The following is an 18,608-nucleotide window of genomic DNA, read 5'->3' as shown; positions in this document are numbered from 1 at the left end:
ACTGGCAGGAATGTAGCTCTGGATTGACCCTACAGGTCTGTACTAGCTCTGTGCTTAGCGTGTCTGCAAAAACAACTGTCACACACACACACACACACGCTGAAAACTCATTTATAAACACATTTCACGGGTGTCAGTGTTGGCTGTGTACCTGCGGTCTGTATGCTGGTCGTTGGCAGAGCCCTGCCGGTCGTTGTTGTAGTGGATGTCCAGAGTATCAGCATGGTGAGGCCGCGGGGAATACTGAACCGATCTGGACCGCTGCCTCTGGGAAATGAGCTCATCATCTGAGAGATAAAATGGATTGTTTGGTTTAAATCGCATCTAAAATGCAGCCAATGGGGGAGCAAGCACATGCACACTGAGCTCGGTAATTGGGCTCTTACCATCATCCAGATTGAGGCTGTCGGATAGAGAGCTGAGGTCTGAAGGGTTCACATCGTCTGGGAACAGAAGAGAGGAAACCCTCAGAGACACATCGGATATTCCACTTTCATAGAAAGTGACAGACATTTTAATCCACTACCACTGATAAATAAAGCTCACTTCCTAAAGAGGAATAGCAAGCTTTAATCTGCAAGCAGAGCCTTTGCAGAGGTTTTGACTGCTGTTGTGGATGACATGTACCTGCTAAGATCAGTGAGGCTCTCTGGGTGGGTCCCTTTCCTTTCTTGATCCTGTAGGCGTTGATCTCATTCTCAATACTCTCTAGCTTCCTCATCGCATCCAGACAGTTGTTTCTCCTCTTTTTCTTCACCGTCTTACAGAGGTCGTCCTCGTTGGATAACTTTAAGGCCGCTTCCACGATCTTCTGCTGCAAGGCGAACATGCCCTCCAGATTCCTCAGATGTGGGTCCTGCAGGTGAACAACACGCGGTTAGCAGGGAATTGCCCGAAAACCGAGACAAATCCTGTCAGCTGCAACATTATGGCGCAGACTTCAAATAATTTATTCAACTCATTTTCAGTGCGCTGACAGATTCATATTTACATTTATAATTGTGATTCAAGTTCATTTTCCCAATCCATTCTATCCAACATGTTTCATGCAGAACATTATGCAACGTCAACCTCAAACTACATTCTAAGCCTCTTATTTCTCATTTCAAAAAGCCACATGATCCAGATGGTCTCCAGGTAAACAAATATAGTGTTGGAAGATCAGTGTTTTCCCAGAGTGCAACCTCCATGATTACATAACAGAGATTCAGCTATACTGACCTCGTCATAGGGGAAAAGGTCATCCAGCCTGAAGGCTGTCCCGACACGCCGTCGTACGTGAGGTGCCTTCTCCCCTGTGGCCAACGGATAGTCATCCGGCAACCTGCCCGTGAGCTCCTGCAAATGAGAACCACATAGGACAGTCAGCCTGGAAAAGTGGACATTTTTTTAAAACGCTGTCGCTAAGGAGCAGAACAAGAGGAATAACTCACGGCTTCTCTCATGCAGATCTTCTTCAGCTCTTCAATTTTCTGCGCCAGTGTGTCTTGAAGGTGTTTCCCTTTCTTTTTCAACTCTGCAACCTTCTCCTTCTTCTGCTCGTCGCTGACTTCAGAGTCAGCCGAACCTGCAATATGCACACATCTGATTAACCAAGAATTATAGCAATCAATCATCCCTCGTGATTCCGATGTGGACTCTCTGCTTACCGGCTGAGATGAGGCTGCCGTTGCTGGCCATGATGAGCCTGTCTCTGCTCTCAATAGTGGAAAGCTTGATGATCCGCGGGGCGCTGATCTCTGTGAGGTCCATGGCGATGTCTCCTGAACTCCTGGTTGTGGACACGTTTGACTGTAAAGAGAGAGGGGGGGGAGGGGGGGGGGGCAGGGATTGTGAGTGACCAGTTTCATGTTAGTAAATATTTTTGCAGAGCGGTCTTAAAGGTGCGGCGGATAAACGCCACAAAATATATTGTGTCGGTTGGAGGACTGGACGCACGGCAAGAGAAACACTTGGCTGGTGTTGGTAATTGTGTCAAGACGGACAACCGCATGTAATTGGCAGAGAATCTAGTCATTTTTCAAAATAAAATCTTTCACTACCGCCAAGTGGTCCGCGGACCGGTGTTTGGGAGCCCGGATTCAAATTATAGCAGCGGCTTCATTTGCACGCTCCGTACTGCGAGCGCGCCCTGCTCTCTCATCAATCAGTGCGCGCTCTATTCCTGGATGAACACTGACACACCATCTGCCTTTGAGGGAGACAGTGGCGAAATAACCTCATTTGACTGCAGCCACACGCTCATCCATCTCCACCACAAAGCGCACATCACACAACACTGTATAATAGCCCTGATGCTCAGCAAAAAGCACCATAAACACAGCAAGGGATATTCTGATGACTTTCTACACCGGGACAAGGACATGACATGGACATACCATTGTGCCTTTTCCTAATGACTATCAACAATGGGATGGGAAATTACACATCAATAACTCATTTAACTAATTTGATATGGCAATTTGCATTTTGCTCTGACCATGGTTATTCTTAAACCACAATGCAGAACTAGCCTACTATGAATGGGCAGAATGATGAAAATACTTTACTACAAGCTCTTGTGCGTTCTCAATTGAAGCCACGTAACCGGCTTCAACGGACAACACGAGGCACAAGACCTACTTAGATCACACCTGGTGGCATGTCACATCCCTTTATTTACACAAGTCACGGGCATGGATCAGGCAGTGCATCACATGATAAATTGTCACCATTACACCATGCTGTGACACTTGCACAATAGCCTTTTACACAGAAAGTCTGTCCATATTGGAACTGGAAGAGAAGAGAGTCCTTCTAAAGGCTCGTTCTGCAGCCTGCTGAAAACAGTTCAACGCTATGGCTCGGACTGAAGTCGGTTACATGAGCGCTGGAGAGTATGAAGCAGAGTTGGCATAGTGTGAAGGAAGTAGAGTGAATCTGTGAAGCGCGACACTCACTTTGCTTGTCTTCCTATCGAGGTAGAACTGGTGCTGACTGATAGCCATCACCCAGATGGTTTTAATCAGAGAGTGGCTGGCATACCATGTGTGAATAACCAGACCGGTCTGTCCGAATGTTCGCCTGGTCACAGTTCTCCTGGAGAGGATAAGACGTTCAGTGCTTATGTTCATCCAAGAAGCAACTCTGTTTGACAGCTGCATATACACACTAAACAGTTGCAGGTGGATTAAATTAAGATTAACAAAACAATACATTTCAAGATTTAAAAAGACAACAAACTCCATCTCCTTTTAGAAACAGAGAGAGTAAGATTTAACAGCAGCTTTGGGGTTCTTAAAGGGCCCCATTAAAGCTTGTGTGAGTGGCAGAGGTCTGATTGACACTATACAGTAAACACTCAGTTGACAGAAAAGCTACAGCTATTAACATGGTGTCCTAAGTGGCCCAATGGCTGCAGATCCCTTCAAACTGTGCATGGTGGAGCATCAGGACATTTAAAACAAGCGCTTTACAATAATATTTACCGGCAAAGTAAAAAGATCTGTTAAGATCAGTTGAGGTAAAATAATCAGTTTGCTTTCTCTGACCTGTGCGGGTCGTTCACTTCAACAGCAAATTTCTTCTCTCGGAAATACAAATTCTCCAACTGCTTCCACTGGTACAGCTGTGGAACGAGAACGAGACGGTGAGGCAGAGAGGGGGGAGGAGAGGAGTAGAAAAGCATGACACATCAGTGATTGCACAAGCAGACATTATCGATCAAAATGTGGATTTGCATTTCATCAAACAGAACAGATTCCATCAGATCTCTCAGAAAAAAATGTTTCTTTCTCGGAACACTAGCAGGTCGGACACAACAGCTGAAGCTGTGAGCGGGGCTCGGCGGGCCAGTAACACAGGTGCTGTCATAACGCTGCTGTGCCTGCATGGAGCAGGACTGCAGGGCAGTTTCTCATTGCATGGCGCTGTGAGGGGAGACACAGGCAGGACCTTTGTGTGTCCTACTGGGTGCACTGAGCAGATCTGGAACAATTTGCCCGTGAACAACTTTTCTCTGCGCTTGCTTCGAAGAGAAAAAAAAAAAGAAAAAAAGAAAGCTTTTGCTTGACTTAATGCAGGAGAAAATGTATAACCGTTGTCTTTCCTGGTACATTTCTATGAGGACACAACCTGACGAACGGATCAGGAACCCAGAAACAAACCATACCAACAGTGAGATGGCACACTGAACAGATCTCCACACCCACTTAGGACAAACATATTTATGGGGCAGATACTGTAATAAGCGAACCAACTCTAACACACAGCTTCCTTTACAACAGTGGGGCTCACACAGTGACAGAGCGCCCGTGTATCTACATCCCACAGAGCAGGTACAACATTAAGGAGCCAAAGTAAACATTAAACCCTATTGCCTATTTTAAACAGCTGAACAGGTAACAGTTGGACGCAATGAAAAGGCTTACCGTGAGGAGAATTTTAGTGCTTCTCAAATCCCTGATGAATTTCTCTCAGGTTTGTATTGAATCTCTTTGACTTTGACTTTCCCAAAGGACCAGAGCTTCCCCCGAACAAAACTGTCTGTTCCCAGGGAGCCAGATAGGTGTTGCAAGAGTTTCAGCTGAGCTGATCACGCCCCTTTCACCAGCCCCGCCTCCACCGACGGCACAGATATCTCATGCTGCCTTCGAGGCTCTGCGCTCTCCCCCCCTGCCTCCTACACAGCTCCCTTCCTTTTCAGTCGGACCAGATGAGCAGGTTGTCCACAAGTATTTGCAGGGCTAGGTTTTTGCCTCCTTTCATCTCTGCCCCACTTCCCGTCACTCGCAGATATGTCATCACTCACACACAGACGCGGAAAACTCCAATTCCATCTGGGGACATTGCGTGCTTTTCATATTGTAAACGCCACACAAAGCACTGCTGTGAGGCTGGATCTACTATGACAATCTCCCCCGCCAGGGCGATCTGTTACTGTCGTCTAATCATTAATAGCCGGGGTCTCGCTTTTCTTTCATGTGGCAAAGGGCAAGAAGAAAATAGTGTGCACTATGACAACAAGCAGGAGCCCTAATTGTTTAATCTTTCTATTCATTAAGGAAGCTTCCATTTGAGAAAGTGTAAATGTCAATTTTTCTTTTGCCCTGAAGATATCCCGCTATTATCCACGACAGAGACAAATGACTAGTATTAGTAGTAGTGAAGTTGGAATAACAACGTATATTCGATAAATGCGGGCATCACATGGTCAGGCCACAAGTAAAAAGCAAAACATGATACTGGATGAACAATGGGAACCATTCGGCCAGCAGGACCCTTTGGAGAAGCTCAGCCCTCTGCAGGCGGGACCACATGCCAGTTCACACACTCTAGTCCACTAGCATCATTTACATGGTAACAACAGATGTGCAACAAAGGCCTACTGGGACAGTAAACACTCTTTCACAGGACCTTGTGAGTGAAACTCCACACTGTGTGCCAGCACTTACATGGAACTGCGACAGGACTCGACTGTGACTTCTGGCCAAAATATGTCAAGGACGTGACACACCTCAGAGTCCACAATCTCAAGAAGTCTTATCAAAGAGCAGCTTCAATTCCTTCTGGGTTTTTTAAAGTTCCTGATCTCTTCAGCTGTGTTGAATGTACATTTACAACTTTGAGATTCATACTCATTATTGTTAAACCGGACCGAATGTTGGTTGTACAACATTCCGCACGTGTTACTATAGTATAGAGATGTATTTCTTCACTTTGGTTGTCAACCTGCAAGTGCAAACACTCAAGTAATCATTGTGCACACAAGCAAGTTGACTTACTGTGCAGCTATGTGTTGACTCATCAGTTTGACTCTTAAGCAGAGAAAACAAAAGCAGCCATTTTCTAAAAGCAGCCAACACAACAACCTAATACTGCACTCAAACTTTAGTATTTCGTATTTGATCTTCCTTGTTTTTGCCCAACATGTTGTTACGGGTGGTAGGAAGTTTGGTCTCAGATCACACCCACAACCAAAAAGCCCAGCGGGGCTGCAATATCTCGCATGAATGAAAATGTGTCAGGCGGCTCTGAGTTACTCCGCCACACCCTTTGATAACACGTCACCTCCATCCAGCAGAATGGTACGTTTCCTCAGCGTGACGCATTACCCACAGGCAGTTTTATTTTGCTTCAGCTGTCTCATCATACGTGCAGACCTGCATGAGGTCTCAGAGAGTAGGAGAGTGACACAGAAAAGGAGGGACACGAGAGTGTGCTGGTTCGATTCAGGAATAATTAAGTCTCAACCAGCAATCTGCTTCAGTTCCATCATACGTACCTGTTCCTCAAAATTAAATAGTTTTACTTATCCTCTCCATACAGAAAACTTCCACCTTTAATTCTTTTTCCTCTGCAGATCTTTGGAATACTTTGCCTATGCAGTTTGTCTACTTGCATACAGTGCATAATAAAATGTAATGGAAATAACAGAGTATTCATATTACTAGATTACTTTGACTACTTTTCTTTAACCCGGCAGACAGAGTGGGCTTTTGAGTGCCGGTCTATACTTTGAAGAGTGATAAAACTGGCATGAAAAGAAATTAAGAAAAGTTAAGCTAATGTAGTTACTGTCTAGAATTTTTCATTAATTAAAAATTACCCAACATTACATTTTCACAACTGATGACTTCCCGCTAGCTTCACCTCTACACCCGGCCCCCTACACAGAAAATGGTTTTGCATTGTTGCATCAATTGTGTCCCTTCAAGACACAGGGACACATGGATTAGCATAGTGAAGGCAGCATGCTGTGAAGGGATGGGGTGAATACAAGGGGCTGAGAGCTGAGGCAGGGAGGACAATACCCTCCACATACAGAGGACACCCTAAGAGGCAGACGGAAAGTAGCCGCACATTTCCAATTATCAGTGTGTAAGTATACAGTATAAGGAAACATGTTCTCCCTGTAACTCCACCAAACCCTGGTAGGTGTCCCCCAGCTCGCCCACCCACCTGGCTGGCACCGTACCAACGCCTAGTCCCAGAGGTCTGCTGCTTCCCACAGAGAACCATAATTACACGTTCCTCGGGTTGTGCCCATTAATGCCACGGTGTAACAGCACACCCTGCTTAGTCAAAAGGTCCGTAAAGTACAGTTTGGACAGTGGCGGGACATAATAGAAGTTTTTTAGTAACAAATCACTGCAGTATACAAAAGTACCTGCAATGACTGGTATTTTACGTTACTTTCATAGTGCACTACCCAACATTCGGTGGTGTCCACTTGTTTTGTAACGCGATAACCTTGCAATGTACTTTATTTGCTCCTTTACCTACAGCCTTGACAGCAAGTAGCATATACTGATACTCCAACACATTTTCCCATCCGTCTCCCTTGTTGTCCTGACTGACATGGGAACCAGGGTCCTCCTTACAACTATTTACAGTGTGGATGGATCATTAACCAGCTAACGAGAGACATGGCAAAGAAAGCTGTGCTCTCAATTAGCCAGTATATTTACAGTACGCAATCTGAAATACCCTCACAAGAAGTTAAAAGCCAATAGCTCTGAAAAAAAGCATTTTCATTTTAGTAAAAGATGTGATTGTAGGAAAAAAAAAAGTTGTTCTTTAGGTCCAAATCCCAAGTTAGTTCCAGAGGGCTTTGCCATTTGTACAATAAAGACAATCCTGTATCTTTAGAGTCTCGACATGCATGAGAAAAGACATTTTAAAAATAAAACAAAATACCTGTCAAGTGGGGAAGTTAAGCTTTTTAGAGCAGCTGTCAGAAGAAGTCAGCCTACCTTTCTTGGCTTCAGTTTATCCTGCAAATCGTACTGACCGATGCCCTTGTAGCTGACTCCCAGCCACCATGGCAGTCCTTGCTTATCCTGCAAGAAAGCACACAAATCAGACCACCACTCATTAGAGGCGGCTTTATGGTTGAGAGTTGAAAAAAGAAGGAGAAAAGGGGTGTGTTACCAAAGCAATTATCCCGTTAGGGTCAAAACAATAGCAACAAAAGAAGAGATTAAATACATTGAAGGTCTTTGGATCTCTGTGAGTCATTTTAACACCACAGTTTGATCTCCTCAGACACCTTGATTTAATAAGGCTTGGTTGAGAAAGTCAGAAGAAACAAGTAAAGGTGAGGTTTGGAGCAATCACTTATAACGTGCTAACTAAAAGGTGCTGCAGTGGTTTACTGGAATTTTTTTAATTGAAGGGAGAGGTGTCATATAAGCTTAACGAGTGTTAAACATGTCGCTGCATAACATTCAGATTGCTGGGCAAGATTTGATGCAAAATGAAATGAAGACGACATTGTTGACAGAAACTTGCTGAGGTTAAGCTACTTCATGACTGGGGGCACCGGTGTTACCTTCACTGGGTAATAATGGACTCCGTACGTCGGCAGGGACTCCACGAGGGCCAAATACCTTTAGAGAAGAAGGGAACAGGTTAACAAGATCTCCATTTACACTTCATCACTGTCAACCGGTGGCTGTTTAACAGCAGATGGAGTGGCCTTTAAGCGGCAGTCATTGAGCAGCCAAAGTCGTTTGCAGATCGATTTGTTGCGGGTCCCTGACAGAAGGATGGAGAGTTCATTGATCGGTTCAAGGGCACAAATCAACCCCACGGTAAATGACCCTTGCTTGCTCTGAGTTACAATACAAAGAAAAAACATGGGAGGACCGACACTCTCCCAAGGCTGGGCTTGATGCCGAGTCTAAGAGCACCTCCTCTAATTAATGACACATTCTGGCGTGCTGACAGCCACCTTACAACAACAGACTCCCCGGTGCAGACGCATGAGGATGAACAGGAAGGTCTCTGGTAGGCGCTGGAGAACCGGTTTATCAGAAGCAGCAGTGCATAACTTTTGGGCGACACAGGTAATCCTAAAAGAAATTAGTAGTGGCTTTGAACTTACTGCACAATGGCTTGTCCTCTGGTCAGTCCCTTCAACTTTGTGTAGTGTTCAATCACTTTGTCCTCACTGCAAATGGATACATAAAAAAATGTAATGAATAATCCATCAAGTGTTTTACATTCCAGCCAAAGAGGGATTGTGAGAGGGCTCTTTCTTTGCCACACACTCTGACTGCTCATGCAGAAAATTCAGTCTGGCCCACTGGCCCGCGGATGCAAATGCATCCCATTTCCTTGCCACTGTAATCATCCCCTTTAATAGCATAGCAAGACAGCAAACCAACTGTGGCTTAACAGACAAAAAAGACAGAAAGATGGATGGGGTCACATGTGCCAAAGAAAATGTGATTTCAATTTGGATATTAAACTGAAGGTAGCGGCTTCCGAAAGCCTCGGATGACCATTTAGCCACATGAAGGGGGGGACAAGCAGAGGAGAAGAAAAAAGAAAAAGCAGTCAGTGTGGATTCAAGAGACGGAGAGCAATCCTTTAGATAGCCAGCGGCTGTCAGCGCCTCCACGTGTGCTTACAGGGTCTAATGATCAGACGTAATTAACACAACCCAGGCATTAATTAATCGCCCAATCAGAGGCAAAACATCTGCTAAGTACCGGACCGTTCTCTTGACACTTCCACTCAAGACTGCTGTGCTGGGGAATTTGTTGCTTTGTGCAACCAAGTGGCACTGACTACAGAGGCTATGTGATATCTCCGTTCTCTTCATTGGTTACCAGTGGCTGCCCGCATCCAGTTCAAAACATTGGTACTGACGTACCAGGCTGTGAATGGATCGGGACCAGTCTACATCCAGGACATGGTGAAACCCTACATCCCAACCCACACACTCCGATCTGCATCTGCCAAGCTACTTGTTCCTCCCTCACTGAGAGAAAAGCACTCGACGAGATCACGACTCTTTGCTGTCCTGGCCCCCAGATGGTGGAATGAGCTCTCCGATGACATCAGGACGGCAGAGAGCCTCTACATCTTCCACCGAAAACTTAAGACACACCTCGACTAAAACACTAGCAAACCGTAGCACTTAAATTGTACTTATAATGGCACTTTTCTATAACATGTTTTGAAACTGCTTATTTGATGAAAATTGTACTTTCTTGTTACTTGTTCTTCTGAGTTTGTATCTCTATGTGGAAATGCACTTATTGTAAGTCGCTTTGGATAAAAGCGTCAGCTAAATGACATGTAATGTAATGTAATGTAATATCTGAATTGTGAGGCGTATCTCGTGGAGGAAGGCATCAACTTACCAGAAATTGAGAGACGGGTGCTCCCTCAAGACTTTGGTGGGCAGAAGTGGGAGCTGCTTGAGGTCTGATCTGGCCTTGTCCGCACTGCCAACATAAATAAACACACGTTAAGAAACAGCAAATGCATTCCTTCAATAACAAAAAAGTCCTTTTTAGTTACGAATCCATCAGTCATCATGGTGTTGAGAACTACTAACTGCCCTATACAATGACAATGTCTACATTTAGACATCTATAATAACCTGTTATACGCTGAAATTAGTGTTTTAAACCAGTATGCTGAAGGAAAGTGAAGCTAGCTATTTAAAGAAGAATCATAACTCAAAGTCTAAAAATGTGTAGAGGACATTTCCCCCTGTTCTTATTTTCACAGGGTGGTTTACTCTTCTACCTTCAGGTAGGACAAGGATAATTCACGTTTGCAAACCTTTAGAAAAGGAGCAGTGTCAGGATATGGTTTTCATCTTTCTTATCTATAAATAGTAGTACTACTTGCCAAGACTAAACTTGCGCTTCACTCATGTCTTGCCAGACATCACTTATAAAAACACATGCAGGGCCTTTAAATCACAGGAAGCCTTTCAAAGAGGCCTAGCACGATATCTGAAAAATCAAAGCCAAGTCATGCAGGTTCTCAGCAGTGCTAAACTCCCCCCATTGACTCTATACACTCGTAGGTAAACTACCGTATTTCTTTGCAATATAGGGCACACCGAAGGCGTTCATTTTCTCAAAAAGCCACAGTGCGCTTTATAAATCAAAGTGCCTTATATATGGATTCATTTTGGTTTGTCTTACTGACGGCGCTAAGGCGCTAAGTCAAAATGTTTTAGTATGACTTTGGTAAACAGCATTACGGCTACCGTAGCCAGGAGCGTCGCAGAGTGTTACATACTGTGCTTCACCATAATATTACTGTGTGTAGCGGTATCAGACTGTGTTTTTTACTGAACAAGGTTGCTAGTTATTGTGAATACGCTCGTTAACGTTTGACTGACTAACTTATTTTTTGGCTTAATGCGCCTTCTAGCCCGGTACGCTTTATATATGAAAAAAGATCGAAAATAGACCATTCATTGATAGTGCGCCTAATAATCTAGTGTGCCCTATAGTGCAAAAAATGCAGTACTTTATATTGATTCACACCATGACGGATGCAACTGGTCCCCATTGCTTTCACTCGCAACTCTGCCAAAATCCGTAAGCAGTAAACATAGAAACTGGCCGTCCCATCTGTTCTGACAAATTGTGCCGTTTGTCACCGCCAAACCACGGTTCACTATCGAATACCTTGGCGGTGACAAACGGCCGGCTCATGTAAGAGGGAGTACAGGATCTACAGTTTCAGCTGGACAAAAAGGACTCTGGCTTGGCCAGCCAGCCCACGAGGTAACAAAAGCCAATCACAGCCTCTCCCTGTGTTGAAAAGCATTGTGGGAGCCCCATCGTGGTTGCAAGACAGCAAGGAGCCTCTGAGACGGAACTTAAATGTGTAGGTTAGACTGTACATGATCTACGCAACGATATTAACGGCTGGATTGAGGCAGATGGCTATTTGACCTTGAACCTCAACTGAAGTACGTTTCTTTAAACATTAATGCAATTTAACAGCCGCTGACATGGTAGTACAGGACCACAATGATTCAGTTAAGTTAGGCAGCTTACTAAACAAAAACAAGGCTGAGCCGCTTAGAGGCACTTGAATCACTCTTCCCTGTAGCTACCCCTCCTGGGTTCTGACTGGGTTCTGCTGCCGCGGCACTTTGCGGCGTGTTTGATGCCGTGCGTTTTATGGCCGGGGCCTGGCGTTGTCTGGGTGATCTACTCCACAGTCACGTTGCCCCGTCAGCAATCTGGAATACATTACCACGTCGCTTATCTCCCTGCAGCGCGGGGTCCATTCCAGCAGTCGTCCCAGCCCGGCCTTCCCAGCGTGGGGAGTGATTACACTCACGTGTCAGCTATTCTGCGCGGCTGGGATGTGGTGACTATGGAGGTAGCACAATGAGAGAGCCTGTTGCTGTGAATGAGCCACTAACTACAGGCTACACCTGCAAATAGATCGGAGGAGAAAACTGTCCGAGTGTGACGTTGGTCAATGTGGGTAACATTTCAACACAGCCGCCATTGTGTTACCACAGATTTAAGACAACAGGAGTCAGCTCATAGTGGCAGATGTCTCCAACTCACTTTTGAAGTCTATTACAAGAATAGAAATCCATGGTCAGTTATTCTTAATACTGACAAGAAGACAACAATTCGTTTAGGATTTCCTACACTCTTTCATTAACTTTCAGCGAGGAGTTTTATTTTATGGCAATCGGCTGTGGATTCCACCTGCAGATTGGTGTGATTCAGTACTGCAAGATGTTATCCATCACTGAGGTAGGGGATTTCTGATACGAGCACAATGTGAAACCTGATGGCACTTTTATTCAATGCACAGCAGGGGGGTTGGCCCACACCACCACAATAACAGCGAGTCCTTCTGACGCCAAGTTGTCTACCATTGGACAGTGGGTTTTGGCTCATCCCTCTTAAGGCAGTCAACTGTAGGAGGAGGAGGGCTCCATAACTCCTTGCAGATAATCTCACTGCTCCAGGGCCCTTTGCTGATACGGTGTAAAGGAGACACATTTATATTATTTGCTTTATGGGGGGATTTACTGGGCCTTTTCTCTCAAAGAAGTAGTTCAGAGGACATTGGAGACAGAGAATGAGAAAAGGCTTCCACAGGGCAGTGGGGGATTCATTTCTACAATAACAGTGTTACATTTTGGGGCCCTTGGTAGACTCAAGTAAATACAGTTTGAGAAAAACAACTTCATTGAGAGTAATGTTGTAAGTTGAAATCTACTGTCATCTTCCAATGAGGGAAGTATATATAATCTGTACAAATACAGAAGAAAACAGCTAGATTTGGACACACTCCCATCCACACTGATTCGTTGGCAGGTTGTCTTTTATTGTGCTGAACAATGTACAGCCTATCCCTACACCCACATGAGTTCAAAGATCAGACCTCGGACTGCACTTCACCAGAGTAGCTTCAAATCAAAACACCCAGGAAATAAACTACAAAAGCGGCAATGAATAACAATCAATGTGCATCGGATCCATCGGGACTCTAAATAATTGGGTGGGTCAATGAGCAGGAGCAAATGAAGCAATGAGCAATTGTATGTTTTGGGTAATTTTGCGAGAGAACAAAAAGCAGTAGTTTGACAAGAGGTTGAACTGCATTTTCCGCCCAGCACGAACGGCCATTCAAACCCTTCTAGTGCCATTCCTTACAGAGCACCAATCTTTGTGTGTCCACATAATGGACTGACAGGCTTTTGGAGGCAGAGCAGTGGGACAACACACAGGTTGTGCTGCTTTAACCTGATCAGTCACCAACTCAGACAGTGTTTACTAATCACAGCCAATGCCCTTCACCCCTGTGGCCGGCAAAAGAAAGAGAGCCATACCTTATCAGCAGGGCAAGCCCCGCACACAATGACTACATTATCTCCACTGGTGCACGGATTATCCAGGTTTTGTACACATTTTCCCACCAGTCTCGCCCGCTACCAAATGTCCGAATATGCTTTTTAAATGCCACACATTACTAGTGACATGTCGAAGAACTGCCTTTGCTAAAGGTGTAAGCGCGATGCCTTTGGACCATGTGGATGGCAGCAAGCCAGCTGGGGTTCAGTTCAATGTCACAGCAAAAGGGAATTATTGACTCTGCGAAGTAACAGCGTGACAATATAATCCGGCAGTCAAGTTGGACATTAACTGGATATACAGTGGTCGTTTGTGGACTGAGCACTGGCCAAACAACGTGTAAACCAGACCCTGCTTCCTTGTCACAGTACAACAACAAACCCCCCAAATTGTGCAGCTTGCGTTCAAATGCGCGAGTTCACGAAAAGGCGAATGGGTGACTTTACGTTGTATCGAAAATATGTAGAAATGGTACAACATGTGACTTTACCTTTTCAAAAGAGAGACAGAGCACATCATGTTGTACCTGACATGTATTTCTTCCCAGCTCATTTATCCTGAACTGCTTCCTCTAAACACGTTCGAAATGACAAGACCGCTCGGTGTTGAGCCAAAAACCCGTTAGTTAACATGCGGTTTAAAATTGATAACTTCTTACCTGGTATATTCTCCTTTGGCCTCCTTAAAAGAGAAACAGTGCAGTTAATAAGAGCTCTAAGAGAAAATAAGAAACTTCAAAACCTCCCAATAAGTTAACGGTTATGCTAATGTTAGCTAACGTTAACCCGGGGCACGATCTGCAACACGTATCTGTAACGTAGCACGATAACACAATTTAAATAGACATTTTAATTTCTCTAATAACTCTAGTTAACACGGCGTCGAAACACAATAACGTACTAACACATACTAATATAAAATACATTTAACAATAGTCCCGACGTAAGCAGGAGACAACAGTTTTCAAATGTTGTGCGCCCCAACCGTCCTCATTCACGTTTGGGGTGAGTGACAAAATATCGGTGTAGGAAGCATGCGACAAACTCTTCCTTACCTGCAATGCGAATGCGGCTAACTTGAAAACATTTTCACTTTCCACTTCGATGGTCTCCTGTCGGAATACAAAAATAGTTCAAATGAACGGGGTCTGTCCAAACTACACGCTCGTAGAAAACGTAGTCCGACCGAAACACTTGACTCGAGAGCTCTTCCCGTCCCGTACCTCTCGGTCCCACCGTTACCGACCGAACCAACGCCGCAGAGCCAATGCGGAGTGTTAAACTGTCCGGGAAGTGTGTTCACTGCAGTTGTTCGGCACCTGGGTTAGCATCACGCTTGTAATAACCGACAAAATACACGGCGGTGCATAGAGAGGCACGTTGAAGATCCTGCCCGAAGCTACAGCCCCCCTCAGTGAAGTGGTACGGTCCGAAAGCAGGTTCAACAGTCTCCGTCTCCCGTGGCGACCAGTCCGCTCTCCCCCGCGAAACGGCACTGAGAGGTCTGACCACGTGCTGCGTTCACGTGCTTCTCGTGCAGTTCAAAAAATCTCAGATGCAACCGTAACAACTGCCTGCACCTAGGACTTAGTTTAGAGGAAACTCTCGTAGTCAGTCGTCCTGCTATAATTCACAAGATTGTGAATGATTGAATTTAACTTTTGCACTCTACTGGGACACAATCGATTCGTAACAAATTACTATCGAACATCAAAACATCCAATGATTATCCAAATCATAACCTTATATTGTACCTCTTCGCTACCCTATGTCCCCAGTGTAGGGTATTTTAAATAATATTCCCAAATACTGCATTGAATTAACATATTTTTCATATGACGGTGAAACTTTAGGCAAAACATTACAATCTCCAACAGTATTGAAAGCAACATACAGGAGAACCGTTGGATTTGTGCAGATCTTCAGTTTTTGACAATGTAAATGATTAGAGGTTAAAAAAGACTTGTACTTCCTCAAAAGATAGCCTGCCATGAAGCAAATACTGGATGCTAAACATTAATAGTCAGTTATAGAGAAAAACATAGGCTAGTTTAGGCCATGATGTTTGAAAAAAAGAAAACACTGTTTGTAAATGAACAATAAAAATTTAGTTGTAATATAGATGTATATATTGAAAAAATATGAGCAATATACCGATCATCTGATCTAGAACCTCGAGGAGAATAAAGTCTTATTAGTGTTTGGTAAATCAAGAATGATGGCAGATCGATAGTTGGACCTTCTGATGGCAAACTATTGTGTTAAATGATCTGGACCTCAAGGTCCGGTCGAATTTGGTTAACGAAAGTAGATAGCCCATGAGAGTTTATCAGAAAAGAAATGCTTAAAAAGACTTACATTGAACACTAACGATTTAGCGTTCAGGAAGAACAGCTCCACTGTTGTGTTTTCTTTCAAGAAGGTGATTCTTTCAATATAAAACCTGTAAAGAGTTTTTTCGGGAGGTCAGCAAAACTCACTTCAGGTACAGTATCACTGCTGCAGGCTGATGCCCCAGTCCCAAACTTCATGGTGTCAAATATAGTTCAGAAATCACATAGCAAACCTGTGCAAACTGCATTCTATTACTGCCACCTGCTGGCCAGGACAAGTCCTTCAGGCCATTTGGCTCTCAGTACCAACTAGCCTCATATTAGGACTAATATATAAAATATCAATCATCAGTATAGGCCTAGGTTTTTAATAAAGCAGTAGTTTACATTTGACAAGCAGTGAGAGCACTCACCTCACCAGGAACTTGAGTTCCGCAGGCCCTGAAGGCTTGGAGAAGTCATGATCTAGGACTTTACGATCCAGCTGGAGCCAGTTACTCTGGCCACTGGTCAGGGGGAGAAGAACAAATCATGTGTCGGAATACTGCTTTTGTAGTTTTCTTTTTTTGTCCTCTCTTAAGGCGTCAGATCGGTTCCAAATCAACCTGCCCCTTTGATTAAAAGAAGATGTAATAATAGCAAGGGGTGTGCACCCCACTTGGATGTTGCACTTTTTGCTCCTAAAATGCCAATAATAATGTTAAATGCACTTACGTGTCATCTATGAAGCTCAAACCAAAGTATTCTTTCTCCTTCAGGTTAAAATGTGAGGCCACCAGATCTAACAGCTCGCGGGACAACAGCTTCGGCTGGAAAGTTAGTATTAAAACACAGGAGTTCAATTTTAGATTTGAATGTTAAAATGTATCAGGCACAACATGAATTTTAAAACTATTATCCTGACACCAACTATATATATATATATATGTGTATAGGAAGTTAAGATTTAAAGCACAAATCAAGGCGTCCTTTACCTGAACCAGCAGCTCCAGCTTCCTGCCATCGAGGAGGTGAACCTGACACAGACGGCCCTCGGTCATCTAGAGGAGGAGGGACAACGTTAGACAATTCCTGCAAAGTAACACCATCACTGGCAAAGCGGACCCACTCCTCCTTCACCTCCACCTCTGCACCCGAAGCCGTGCATGCTTCATCTATTTTACAACCAGGGAATGAAATGTCTTGGCGTTGAAAGAATGAGAGGATCCGTTGAGTCCATATGGGACGCAAGCTCTACCATCAAAGGCATTGCACACAATCATCCATTTTTGAAAGAAAAAAGAGCACCGGGGGAAATTCCGCCATAAATCAGCTCTTTATAGGAGCAGCGTGAGTCCCAAACAAAGACTGCAGAGTGTCTTTGCCGTTAAGGCTGCACACGTGCTATTGTCTTTCTCTCCCACATATCCTTCCTCCGCGCTGGTCTGATGTGAAAAACTGTCAACATCCAACGTGTCCCTCAGCCGGTAAGAAACCAGACCAACAGACAATGAAGTCCTGGTGCAGGGCTGCATTGTTTAAGCTGAATGGCTTCATGATTCATTCCGTCGCAGTCAGCAGATCTGCCTCTGATTGCAGAAGAAGATAGAAATATTTCAGTGTGCAAAGGTTATTGTTTTACAATATTTTAATTGTGTTTTTAGAAATCACATGTCGTGGTGTTCGTATAATCTGTTTTCATGCTGCAGGTAAAACCTTCTTAATATTAATACAAAATGACAGAAATAATTTAGGAAATGTAGTCATTTGGATTTGTGTCTGCGTGCCTTGCTGCCCGTGGAGGTCTGCAGGAGTTGATGAGCTACTGCTCTTACCCCTCACAGTAAGGCTGTAGCAGCAAAACCTCTGGGGGGTTGATTTGAGCAACAGTAAGTTTAGTTGCTTTTGAAAACATAACAAATGCTATTTGTCTTTAAAAAGTAATAGTATGACATATTTGGTTATATTCCACATCAGTGGTAATAACCTACCAACGTCAGGTCAAATGTAAAATAATAATTCCACATAGTTAAAGCCGCATTTCGTATCCTTGTCTAATGAGCCATTAGGCATTAGACATGGCAGATCATATTTGGCTTAAAAGACAATCTTTACCAGCCTTTATAAAAAAAAAATTCATATATTCAATTAGAAAGCTTTACGAGATGCTTTAAGATAATATCGAAGAGTTAGATGTTCCTTATAGTGAATGAGAGATTAGCACAGTTTATGCTTTAAAAAATGGGGGCCGTCTTATTCCATACGTTGTTTTCATGACACTCAGTACTTTATAATACATTAGTATTATTATACTATAATACTCAGTAGTATTCTGTGTGATCTCAGGGACATCCTCCTCAGGGAGGGACCTAAACGGTCTGTTGTTGACACCCAGGAATGTGTCTTTTTGGTTTCTAAGGACGTAAAACATGTGGTTTCCAAATGCTTGGCCTCTGGGTTGGAAAGTGAGGGTCACGTTAGCGTCCAGCGTGACCGTAGTACGAGGAGACTCTGCTGGGACACGTTGTTCTTTGCACCAACACACAGCAGGATGCTTCACCTTTTGTACATCTTCTTTCGACGCCCCAAACCGCAGTGCTTTACAGATTTACGGTTCTGTCTTCAAAGTAAACTGTGACACATCGTTTCATCTGGGATTAATCACTAAAGTA

At 44.1% G+C, this 18,608-nt stretch overlaps 1 protein-coding gene across 6 annotated transcripts in view; it reads right to left on the bottom strand.

Moving 5' to 3' along the window:
• frmd4ba (FERM domain containing 4Ba) overlaps positions 1–18,608 on the bottom strand; it is a 38,324-nt gene that overhangs the window by 4,095 nt on the left and 15,621 nt on the right. For all 6 annotated transcript variants that reach the window (XM_037448460.2, XM_037448458.2, XM_062564126.1 and 3 more), the window contains exons 2-19: positions 16,932–16,997; positions 16,672–16,766; positions 16,371–16,463; positions 15,983–16,067; positions 14,680–14,736; positions 14,284–14,306; positions 10,134–10,217; positions 8,867–8,932; positions 8,312–8,369; positions 7,734–7,820; positions 3,531–3,607; positions 2,940–3,078; positions 1,650–1,791; positions 1,434–1,567; positions 1,222–1,338; positions 628–856; positions 387–443; positions 152–287 (exon numbers count right to left, since the gene is read on the bottom strand). In XM_037448460.2, coding sequence (XP_037304357.2) covers positions 152–287; positions 387–443; positions 628–856; positions 1,222–1,338; positions 1,434–1,567; positions 1,650–1,791; positions 2,940–3,078; positions 3,531–3,607; positions 7,734–7,820; positions 8,312–8,369; positions 8,867–8,932; positions 10,134–10,217; positions 14,284–14,306; positions 14,680–14,736; positions 15,983–16,067; positions 16,371–16,463; positions 16,672–16,766; positions 16,932–16,997 — 1,745 coding nt within the window. The remainder of the gene's footprint in view (positions 1–151; positions 288–386; positions 444–627; positions 857–1,221; positions 1,339–1,433; positions 1,568–1,649; positions 1,792–2,939; positions 3,079–3,530; positions 3,608–7,733; positions 7,821–8,311; positions 8,370–8,866; positions 8,933–10,133; positions 10,218–14,283; positions 14,307–14,679; positions 14,737–15,982; positions 16,068–16,370; positions 16,464–16,671; positions 16,767–16,931; positions 16,998–18,608) is intronic.

The sequence above is a fragment of the Pungitius pungitius genome, chromosome 8, assembly GCF_949316345.1.
Source record: "Pungitius pungitius chromosome 8, fPunPun2.1, whole genome shotgun sequence".
In the NCBI taxonomy this organism is placed as follows: Eukaryota; Metazoa; Chordata; class Actinopteri; order Perciformes; family Gasterosteidae; genus Pungitius; species Pungitius pungitius.
The sequence above is the reverse complement of the archived record's forward strand: the minus strand, read 5'-3'. Positions and strand labels throughout refer to the sequence as shown.